General features: G+C 57.1%; 2 protein-coding genes across 7 annotated transcripts; both read right to left on the bottom strand.

The window, feature by feature from the left end:
* Window positions 1-1258: 1258 nt before the first annotated feature.
* Window positions 1259-5744, bottom strand: MYDGF (myeloid derived growth factor). Its single transcript, XM_084498772.1, has 6 exons — window positions 5490-5744; window positions 4597-4647; window positions 3669-3730; window positions 3140-3221; window positions 2521-2593; window positions 1259-2151 (listed from the first exon to the last, which is right to left on the bottom strand). Exons 1-6 carry the CDS (start codon window positions 5727-5729, stop codon window positions 2072-2074), a joined length of 588 nt encoding a protein of 195 aa, XP_084354898.1. The 5' UTR covers window positions 5730-5744; the 3' UTR covers window positions 1259-2071.
* A 553-nt stretch (window positions 5745-6297) lies between these two features.
* LOC311424016 (procathepsin L-like) lies at window positions 6298-11002 on the bottom strand. 6 transcript variants are annotated; one of them, XM_084498760.1, is made up of 9 exons: window positions 10643-10796; window positions 10266-10329; window positions 8271-8390; window positions 8001-8123; window positions 7687-7836; window positions 7326-7550; window positions 7068-7236; window positions 6781-6895; window positions 6298-6542 (listed from the first exon to the last, which is right to left on the bottom strand). In XM_084498760.1, exons 3-9 carry the CDS (start codon window positions 8385-8387, stop codon window positions 6443-6445), a joined length of 999 nt encoding a protein of 332 aa, XP_084354886.1. In that variant the 5' UTR covers window positions 8388-8390; window positions 10266-10329; window positions 10643-10796; the 3' UTR covers window positions 6298-6442. The 6 variants fall into 6 exon arrangements, with proteins under 6 accessions (XP_084354886.1, XP_084354883.1, XP_084354887.1 ...); XM_084498757.1 differs by lacking the exon at window positions 10266-10329 and having other exon boundaries at window positions 10626-11002; XM_084498761.1 differs by lacking the exon at window positions 10266-10329.
* Window positions 11003-11300: the final 298 nt, after the last annotated feature.

Raw genomic sequence — 11300 nt, forward strand, 5'->3', positions numbered from 1 at the left:
CAAAAGGCAAGGGGTGACCTTACGGAGTTACGGCATGTTGTGCGCTCGGAGCGTGGATGCGCCGGCAGTGGCCTATTTCCCACACTCTGATCTTTGCTTTGAGCATTGAAAATTGCCCTTTTAGCATACAAGACGCTGCACAATCTCAGCCGGCCTTATCTTCCTGACCTTCTTGTGCCTCCTGTTCCATGGGATGTCTCCAGGCACAGGCGATTGCCGACTGCTCGCAGATGCCAAGCGGAGAGCAGCCCAGCCGCTCACGTTCACCACTCCCTTTCCACTGCTGGTTTGAGACGCTGATAAGTTTCAGCCTTAAAGATGAAAAAAGAAATAAACCCCCCAGTCTCTGCCATTTCATCGGCATGGCTCCAAATATCACACCTAATTTAATTGCACAAGGCAGCTCGGGACGCGGGGTAGGCACGTTCACAGGTGCGCACGGAGAACGCAGCCAAGGTTCACAAAGCTGTTGGCCCCTTGGAGAGGGCAGGGAGAAGTCGATTTTGGTGTGCGACATCTGAGAACAGACGTTCCTGTCCCTGCTGGGCTTTCTGCAGCTGTCAGGTATGTGCTGAGGAGCAGCCGGAGCTGGAAACAGCTCGTTGCTGCTCGGTGGAGTATTGGCAGATGCAGAGAACACACAAAGCGGAACGGGGCTGATGGATGCTGCCGTGGCGGCTGCTGTGCTGACAGCCAGAAATGCTTTGCTCTTCTGTTCTCGAGGTGCATGTCAGCACCAGCTGCACGATGCTCCTTAATTGCAAGAAACATCTCTGCGCAGATGAATCTCCTGACACACGGCATTTTTCTTTGTCCTCGGTGTTTCTTACACCCCAGTGGAGCAGCCAGGCCCATGCTTAACCCACCAAGGGCTTGGCACTGGCACCAGGTTTCCTTCACACACAAAGGAAGCATCCAGGGACAGCCTGGAAAACAGCAGCTGTAAAATCCCCAGTGCAAGGCAACCCCAGACTGCCAAAGACCAGGGAACTCCTCCCAAAATGGGAAAAGCAGCTCCCAGTGACCACAGCCGTCACAAGGCATCACCTCTGGGCAAAGCACCCATCACGACAGCACTGGGTTACATAAACTTACAGGTTCTGTGTGCTGCTGCTGGGATGTGTCTCTCGGGTGGGCCCCATAAACCCTCCAGCCTCCTGTTTGACACCTCAGCTCCTCCTGGCCAAGCAAACGCCGAAGGTCACGCCACTCGCTGGACATCCAGCTAGAGAGGGCAGGAATCACAGACCACAGCAAGCCCAGGCAAGAGCACGATGCTTTATTTATTTGTTTATTTACACAGGAAAGGAATTCCACATCCCCTCACTGTTATTACTCTAGATAAGAAAAAAAAAAATTTGATTCTGTACGTATAAAATAGTCCTGCAGTTGTACTGAGACATGGAAGTGTTGCTTGGATTGATTCCTGGGTTGTGTCAGAATAAGAAGCTTTGCCTTCCCCATGCCAACTTATCCCAACCTGCAATCAGCGCTAAGGCAGGAACAGAATATCCTCTCCAGCAAAGCCAGCGACGGTCTTCAATAGCTGCACTCAACAAGGAGTCAGATAGCTTTGGCCAACCCTATCCCTTCCTTCCCCCTCCTACCCAATTTAATTTGTTTCTCCTGCAATGCTGGCAGAGAAAAAAATCCTGTCACCACCCTCCAGAGACTCCAGAGTTAACAACTTTCCTTTAGCAAACCTTGCTTAAATCCAGCCGCTTATCTTTCTGCATTGCTCTTCCTAGCAAGGAAGATAAGGAGCCCTGTTAGAGGGGAGCTTTACCATATTCAGCAGATCAGTGAAGCAGAAAGCGGGCAACAGAACGGCTGGCTGCAGATCAGGAGTCTCAGAGGAGGTTTCCAGCTGCAAAGCACATTGTTACTCTGACACAAGACAGAATGCATCTGTCTTAACACCTCCAAGTCCCACTTGTGTTGGACCCTAGCACGTTTCAATATGGAAAACACGAAAGGTTTGGCCGACCGAAAAACCCGCCAGTAACAAGTAACCCCCGTTATCTGCCACGGTCTTCCGGCCAAAACGCCCTGCCCAACAGTGTCCGTGGGGTCACAGCTCATCACGGGGTGTTTTTGCTACGATCATGAGTTTCGACAGTTCAAAACGGAACTTGCCTTCCCTGTGAGACACTAGAAAGAGAGAAAACAAGCAGAGGATAAACAGATGGTAAGGCACGAACAAAACAGCCCTGCTGGTTCCCTTCCAGGACGATAAAGCCAGCAAGTCGGGCATTGCACTTCCTTCTATGCACAGTACAAGCACATTGTGATAAACCCATTCTTCCCCCATGCTAATTAGCATTTACACTGGAGTGGGACCTGCAAAATCTCGCTGCCAACTGTGGATTAAGAGCACTACACTCCCGACTCCACAATGTGCACTGTCTGCCTCTATATTGTCACCTATCTGCTTTAAGCTTAAACACTCGTCTCCTGGTAGTCAGCCAGGCTTGTCTCCCACACCAGGCCCTTTCCCACATGGTTCTCTTGATCACAGACCTGTTGTTTCAGTGATTTCAAACTCTTCCTGTTTTAAAGGGACGTCGCTTTGTCCACCCACTGCAGCTTGAGACTGAAACGGGAAGGAAGAAGTTTTAGGCAACTGAGGCAATCCAAGAAGCTTCTGTATTTAAGGCAAACAAACAGCACGTTTTGAAAGACAACAAGCTCGTGTTTTAATAACGTGGAGTGAAAGAATTAAATCTGCAAAGGAAATTTGAAGGAAAATCCCTGGCTATGTTTCCATTTCCTTTAAACTACAGACTTGTGCCCTTCAGGTGACTGCAAGCTGCGTCGCTCTAGGCTAGGAAATGGAAGAATGAATTTGTTGAGATTAAACCAAGACTCCCCTTGCCTTTGCACCTGGGCAGGATGGTGTCTTTTGGAACCACTGACACCAGCAAAGCCAGCAGTTACCCAATGGCACAGAGGGAGCAGAAATAACACAGTGCAGGAACTCCTTTCTGAGGACGCCCTCCTGACTGCCACCACTCTCTAATTAAGGGTGTGGCGGCGTATGTTTTACTGGACAGATGCCTAATAAATGTTTTCAATGTCCAATTCATGTTGCATAGCAGCCTCCCATATGCCTACTTCCACGTGATCAGATGGGACTTACATAAGCCATGGCGTGCTCTATCTTGGCTCCTTTCACTTCAGCTTTAAACTGGGTGAAGAAGAGATAAGACTTCCCTTGTGGCCTGAAACGAGAGCAGTCTTTGACATAAAGAGCAGGAAAAGGCTACACAGGAGGTGAGAGCACGGAAGTTCAGGCACAAGGGCGAATGCTGGCTCTCAGCTCTCCAGGACACAAGCATTAGGGACCATCTTGCTCTGACTTCCTAGCGAAGGAGCAAGTCAGGCAGCTTCTTCTAGTCCCTGCCGCTGGCAGAGAGGGTGGGGGTGTAGAAGAGCAGCAGGACTCGGGGCTCCCTCCCTCCACAGCCACCTCTGGCTCTCTCATAGCTCCACCTAGTGTAGCGGGGTGACAGGGGGGGGAGAACAGCACTTAGAAACCAGCACCGGGCTCGAGAGCACACCCGGAGTCACAGCACCTCGTGGGAGAGGAAAGCCAGAGCTGCCCAGCCCCAATCCCACCTGGCTTGCTGTTCCTTTTGCCTCAGAGCCTTTTGGGTTAAACAACGCACCTCCAGACAGAGCAGGAGAAGAGCAGGTCGTCTTCGCTGACACCAATGATCATCTGCCATTGCTGCAGAGGGGAAAGGCCTCCACAGTTAATGCAAATAAGAGCCTCCCACTTCCCACTCACCCCCTGCCTCCCAGCTGCAGGCACGACAAGCGTCAACCACTATAAAATAACCCGGTTACAGGACAATTGCTGTTGGCTCCCTTTATTCTGTATTTCGCAAGGCACGAGGCGTGGTCACCCTCTGCTCTCCACAGCTCCATTAGTACCATTACTGAAAAGAGTTAAAGTTTCATTTCCCTTTTACACTAAAATAAACAGACCCGCTTTTATTCAGAGGACTTGCAGATAAGGAAGTACAAACTGTGTCTGTCTGTACTGCACTTATTGCAACAGCAGCACGAGCCACAAAAACCTTCAAGCCTCCTAGAGAACATGAGATTTACTCCTACAAGGCCCTTCCTACCAACTGGGGCGTGAAATTGTCACTCTCCGTTCCCCGGGGAAGGCACACGACCTTAAACCTTGCAAATGCCACGGCCTTGGAACCACACCACGGGGGCACGAAGGTCGCTTCCGTTCAAGAAGCGAATCCAACAGAGCTACTTTTGCAAACGTGCAGCGTTGGAAACGCTGCAGCCACCCTCCCTCACAGCTCCTGGGCCCTAGAATCAGCTGATTGTAAAGGAAAACACTTCCTCTCCGGAGAAAAAGCAGTTTCTTGTCCAGGCCACGAATTAAACTTAGGGAACAGGACAATGACTGACCAAAGGAGGCTCGGGGCAAAATAGCAGCCTTTTATCTCTGGGGCATACACATCCTTCCCAGTCACCACCGGTGTCAACACAGATATCCTGAATGTTTTTTTTATTCTGTGCAGCCACAGGGCCTAAGGGTAAGGGAACCATTTGAAGGCTTGCCTGACTCACCTCGTTCGTTCCTCCCTGAGCAGAGTACGTGAAGGTGCAGGTGTAACCTCCCTGCGAAAAGAGCAGACCAGCAGCCTTGTTAGAGCGGGACGCTCCGTGTGAGCAACAGTTTGCTCAGCACAGGCGAATTCTCAGCCACGCCACGAGATCTGCGAACGCCTGAGAGCATGTGGTGGGGGTGACACGAGGAGGAGCACCCCCCGGCCGTGTGGCTGGGGTGCTGGTTGGGGCTGCAAGGCCCTTATCCTGTGGGGTGAGCTGTGCGGTGTCCTGTGGGGTACCAGCAGGACCCCACAGTGTTGGTGTGGGGACTTACAGCTCAGGGGGGGCCCAGGGACCCGCCCCCCCTTCCCCACAGAGCCCCGTCCCCTTGGCAAGCCTCTTTCCCCTGGGACCCCCCCTTCCTGGCCACCCCCTTCCCCTCACCACCCCTGGCCTTCCCTGGGGGCACCTCCTCCCGTTGGAAGCCCCTTACCTCGGGCCCCCCCTTCTCGAGGGACACCTTCCCGGGGTGCCTCCTCCCCCCCCCCAGCACCCATTTTCCTTGGGGACCCACCCTGGGGCCCCCCCTTCTCCTTTGGGGTCCCCATTCCCGGGGGGGGCTCCCTTCCTCCTGGGGCCCCCCCAGCCTCTGCAGAGCCCCCCGGGGACCCCCCAATCCCCCAGAGCCCCCCCCCATGGGCCGGGGACCCCCCCCAATTCCCCAGCCCCCCCCTTTATGGGCCGCCCCCCCCCCCAGCCGCTCCCATAGCAACCAGCCCGGACCCCCCCCTTCACCACCCTAGTCCCGCCTCCCCTCGCTGTCAGCCAATCCCCGCGCGGGGTCGGAAGAGCGACGTGCGCCCCCGCCAATCGGGGCGAGGCGCGTACCCTCTCCTCTCCCCGGCCCTCACCAGGCTCCGGGAGAAGGAGTGCACCTCCCCGCCGGGCCTCACGTCGAATTCGGCGGCGCTCGGGCCCTCGGCGGCCCGGGCCCCCAGCCACAGCAGGGCGGCGGCGGCCACCACCGCTCCCCACAGCCCCCGGCCGCTCCTCCCGCTGGGCGCCGCCATCTTGGCCAGGAAGCCCGCGCTACGGCGGCCGGGAGGGCTCAAGGCGGGCTCCTGGCGCTCGGCCGACGCCGCGGCGGCCATCTTGGGTGTGGGCAGGGCTGAGGGGGGGGGAGGGGGGAATGGGGAAGGGATTGTGGGGACAAGGGGATATGGAGGGGACGTGGAGGCGTTGGGTAGGGGACAAGGGGACAGTGGCCACCTCACAGTGCCCCCATGGACCCCAGGCTGTGGCCCTGGGGGGTTTAGGGCAGCTGTGGGACCCCCTCAGCCCAGCCTGGCACCCGTCACCCTCCTGAGGCAACAAAGCCCCGCGTTGGGAACCAAGGGGTTGGCAATAAGCAGCAGCATGAGGGAGGTTCGTTTTCTACCTCGTCATGTAGGTTTGCTTCAGTAAAGACCTGTTTTTAAGAGCTGGGCTTGTAGGGGTCAAGCAGAACTGGAGGCACGGTCAGAAGATGGAGTCCTGGCTGTGGTGTTTGGGAGTTCAATGGAAGGAAAAGGGGCACCGGGAGGGGAACAAGGCAGAGAAAGCTCCGAGCACTGAGCAGAAAGGAGCTTTGGCTTTCCCAGCAGGGAAAGAAAAGTACCAGCTGCACCAGCCGTGCTGAGGCAGCCAAAGCCCACCTGCCCCCTTTTGCAGACAACAGAGTGATCAGCCGGGCCACTTTTAATTGCTTCTCCCCACGTACAAACAGAAACCCCTTCACAAAGGACCCGGCTCTGTCCCTGCAGCCAGGCGGGACAGGGACACGTGGCGATGGCTGCCTTCTGCCTCACACTCTGGCCCAGGAGGCTCAGAGCAGAGGAAAGCTGGCCTGGCTGGCCACCCCGCAGTGGTTGTTGGCGCCCTTCAGCAGGCGGATGTAGCCCTGCTCGCCCCACACCTCCGACCAGCTGCAGGAAGAGACAAAGAATTGAGCACATCTGCGTTCCCACGCGGGGAAAACTGGCCCTGTCGAGGGAGGGCAAGCAGAGAGAGAGGACAGGAGCACAGGAGAGTCCCGTGGGATGGGGACAGTCCTGTTGTGTCCCCTCCCTGCCTGGCTCTGAGCTCACAGAGGAGCCCCAGCAGAAGGGGAGGACGGGCCATGCCCAGGGGGGGCAGCAGGTCTGGGAGCACCTCCACCCCTACCTGTTCTTTAGGATCCAGTAGCTCACATTCTTCCCGCCCTCCTGGCTGGTGCCATAGCCCACGGCCAGCATCCCGTGGTTCACCTGGTGGCTGCAAAACATGCTGCTGAAGATACCTGGGAAGAGCAGAAATGGGGTGAGCCGGGGGTTGGCCCCAATGGCTTAATTTCCAGGCAAAAGCAGCGTGGCTGATCCTATTCCCCTGAACATTCCCCTATTGAGCTCAGCAAGGTAACCCTGCCTCAGTTTACCCTTCCCCACTCCTCCAGGTGAGGAGGGAGGTGGTACCTGACTTGTAGAAGTGGAAGAAGAACCCACTGGCATCCACCGCCACAGACACGGGACCCACAGTCGCCACCGCCTGCTCCAGCGCCGCCTCGCTGCCCTCAGCCACCAGCCAGATGGCGGAGCAGTTGGCCGCCCTGTCCTGGGGGTTGTACCTGCAGCTGGACGTGTCCTAAAAACGGGGAGAGAAGACCACCGGGGCTGAGGACCCACGGGCACGGCTCTGCCCGCGTCCCCACCCTCCTGCCTGCCGCCCCTTACTGTGGCCAGGTAGGGGTAGATGTGCTCCGAGTTCAAGCCGCCGTTCTCATGCACGTACTGGAAGGCGCGGGTCATGTAGCCGCCGTGGCAGCCGTTGTTGCCCAGCTTCCGAGAGCAGTCGATGAGGTTCTGTTCGCTCAGCACCACCAGCTTCCCCGTCCGGTTGAAGACGAGGCCCTCCAGGGCCCCCGTGGCGCTGAACGCCCAGCATGACCCGCAGTGCCCCTGGGCGAGACGAGGGGGGTATCACAGCATCCCCCAAAAAGCTGACGGAGGGGGATGCCGTGCTCTGGATTGCCCAGAGGATTTCTGGTGCTTTGAAGGATGCAGCCTCCTATTTCTGCTGCCCCCCCGTGCCCACCTGGTTCTTCACAGGCGTCACGTAGCCCTTGGCCCTCCAGTCCACCTCTGCCGGCGTCTTCAGAGCTGGCGATGCGTGGAAGAGCAGCGGGGGCTCCTCCTGCTGCGCTGGGGTGAAGCCGTTCAGGAGCTGGTTGAACTCCTCGTCCGTCTGCGGGTTGCACACGTGTGTGAGCAGGGCTGCAGCCCGAGAAGCGGCCCAATGCCAGGGACACCAGCACCCTCGGGGTGGGATGGGTGTCCCCAGACCCTGGCTCAAGCCCTGGGTGCCTCGAGGGGCCCCCAGTCCCCGGAGGAGGTGCCGAGCACAATTACCATGTCCCCGTAGTGGTTCATGGCCAGGTGGAAGGTGTGCTGCCCCTGGGCCTCCTCGTGGTTGTGCTGCTCGATGCGCCGCAGGTTCTTCTCCCAAATCTCCCTGCGGACAGCCTCAGCCTCCTGCCAAGGGGCAGAGCAGCCCGGGGTCAGGAACAGCCCCCCCAGGAGCACCAGAGGGGACACGTTGGGTGCAGACCCCTCTGGAGCTGGCCCCAGCATGTGCACTGAGGCTTGAGGAGCAGAGGAGCTGGCCCCGTGCGGACCTACCCTGGTGTACTCCTTGGCGTAAAGGCTCTTCCAGCCTTCCCACGCCTCCTCCAGGGCAAGGTCCAGCGCCGCGCTGCAGCCCAGCAGGGCCAGCAGCAGCCCCAGAGGCACAGCCATGGTCTGGGGGGGAAGGAGAGCGGGCTGGGGGTGGTCCAGGGCAGAGCCCCCCCCCGTCACCCCATGGCTGGGGCAGGCTGAGTCTTTGCAAGCCTGGATTAAAGCTGAGGGGGAGGAGGAGAAATGCAAACAGAGCGGCTGAGCCAGGGGAAGGCAAGAGGCACGTTTGGTGCTTTGGCTGGAGCAGCCCTCGCACGGACGCGTTTGCTGTTTTGACAGGAGCTTTAGGAGGTCTTAGCTGTCCTTTTGGTGGTATTTAACTGTCCTTTTTAGGAGAGGAACGAACAGCTTCGCGAGCCCCTTCCTGCTCCCCGGATGGCAGAGCAAGGCAAACGCAGACAAAAGGCAGCAGGAGGGGCAGGGATGGCAGACACTGGAGGTGTCCCCAGCTGCCACCACGCATCAAACCCCCCCCTTAAACCACCACAAACCCTTTTTATTTGCAAAACCCTGCTGATACGGGGCTGCCCCCCTCTTCTCTGCTATCTGTCCCTTGCTTCCTCCCTTGCTACAGCAGCACCCACCCGGCTGTTGGCTGCATGGCTGGCACCGAGCACACCTCGCTGCCTCTGCTAGGGGACTCAGCACCAAGCAGGCTCAGGGCCCAGGTGGAGCAGAGCAGGATTTGCTGCACGGGGATAGCTCCAGAACAACGTTTGCCTCCTGGCTGGAGGGCCACAGAGCCCCGAGAACAACACGAGCACCAGGGAGGGGAGATTATCAGCACTGCTTTCTGATAAGGAAGGCAGAAACATTTCCCCAGGCCACAGCTTTTGCCCCCGCACCCCAGCACCCCCTTCCTCTGGCTGGCCCAGGGCTCAGCCTCCAAGCTCCGAGCTGGAGCAGCTCTGGGACTCGCTGCAAAACAGAAGAGCCCCGAGGAGCACGAGCTGAGGCTGCTGGGTGGGGCTGGGGCTGTTTTCACTCGAGAGCTGACAGAAATCTGCTCCGGCCTCCGAGCAAGGGGCTCGAGCTGCAACCAGAGATAAGGGGGTTTTGTTTTCTTTTTTTTTGCAGATAGGGAGGCAGAGAGCAGGGGCAGCACGCTGCGAGGATTACACACTGGGACCAGCAGCGATCCCTGCTCCACGCCGATGACTGAAGCCTCGCATCTGTCCCAACTCAAAGGCTGCAAGCCCGCGTGCTTCGCCAGAACCCCTCGGCGAGGATTTTCCACTATCAGGTTACACCCTGCTTTTTTGCAGCCTCACTCACGCAGCCCTCCCCAGCTCCCCCGCCAGCGCAGCCATTTGTCTTCCTCCCGGGCCTTTGATAGAGCGTGGTATTCCCGAGCAACTCCAGCAATCCTGCAGGCACTGCTCTGCAGGCAGCACGCAGCAGGACCCCACGACCCTCCCGACAGAGAGCCGGCCCTGCCCGAGACACGGCTCCCAACCCAAGGAGCAGTTTCAAGGCACTGACGTCGCCTTGAAAGAGCGAGAGCCAGCATCGCACCTCCGTTCCCCACCCTGTGGGAAGGGAGATGCTGGGAAGTTTTCCATTCGAGCATCTTTCAGGGGGACGGTGGCTTTCTGAGCTAATTTTGTAGCGCAAGCAGCGTGTTGTTTTTTTGTTTCAAAATAAGTCATCGGGAACATCTGCTCTCCTCCACATCCTCTGCCTAAAAATAAAGCCCCACATGTTGGATTTTTGCAGGAGAAGTGCCTCCCGACAAAGTCTCAGGCTCACTTCTCCTGTTCTCGAGGAAGAGCAATTTTTGCCCGGCTTCCCCAGCATCCATTACAATGCCCTGCGCTTCCTGCGGCCGTTACCACTTGCTCTCACAGGAAATTAACTCAGCTTCAGCTACAGCTGCAAATTTTCTATCCAAAAGAGATACCTTGAACCTGGCTTAACCACGCTTCACACTCCAATTACCTTTCTCACAGGACAGCTGGGTGGAGGCCTCCTACATCATTTGTGTTTCAATCCCCAGCAGAGCCTGTTACATATTGAAAAGCTCAAGATTGTGGTAGGTGATTTCCCAGTTAATGCCTCTCAGGATCTCAGTACCCAGAAGAAGAAAAACATCTCCTTTTTATGGCATCAAATAATCCTACAGCTTCAGAAGCAAGCTCGGAGGATCAAAGGAGCTGACAGATTTGTAAACTCCTCGAGACAAGAGCATTTTAAGAGTGCATTGCAGACATTTTAGGAACACTTGCTCTTTTGGGACAGGAAAAAGCACTTGAGATTAAGACTGGAAAGCAGCAAGCCCTGCAAAATAAAGCTTCTTACCATGCACTGGCACCCACCCGGCTCTAAAGAAGGCAGGGAGAAAGGGGAGCAACTTTTCTCTCTGCAAGGCAGATTACAATCTTCTCTCAAGGAAGCTTGAGAGACGTGCAACTTCCTCCATTGCCTCCCCTTCCGCCCCTGCAACCTCAAAGCTGCTAAAACCCCACTGAAATGGGCCAACTATTTGGGTACAGGCATGAGAACGGGGCAACGCGCTCACAGCCACGTTCAGCAACCCAAATCCTCCAGCTGCGAAATGCTTTGCATTTAAAAGCAAAAGCCTCCAGCTTGCGACCTCAGGGCATTTAATAGCACTTTAATTAACGTCTGATCCCCGTTTCGAAAGGGAAACAGCAAGGCCAGGCTTTGGGAGCTTTAAGCTCTGCGGAAGGCGAGCATAGGCAGGCCCCAGCACCTGCAGTGAGCAGCACCGTGCCCGGGGCCCACGTGCGTCCTAGCGTGGGATCAGAGCTGCGAGTGTTTGGCAGCCAGGCCAGGCACTGCCAAGCTGCAGAGCAGCTCTGGCCCCCCCCAAGAAGCCAGAGGGAGTCGGGGTGCTGGGCGAGGTGCCCACCTCCCCGGCTGAGGCTGGGATTTGCAAGCACGAGGTGTCTGACTTGCTCAAGGTCACGCAGCGCCTTAATAGCAGAGCCAGGAACAGCCCAGGATTCCCAA

This window comes from Aythya ferina (genome assembly GCF_964211825.1).
Source record: "Aythya ferina genome assembly, chromosome: 26".
Taxonomy (NCBI): domain Eukaryota; kingdom Metazoa; phylum Chordata; class Aves; order Anseriformes; family Anatidae; genus Aythya; species Aythya ferina.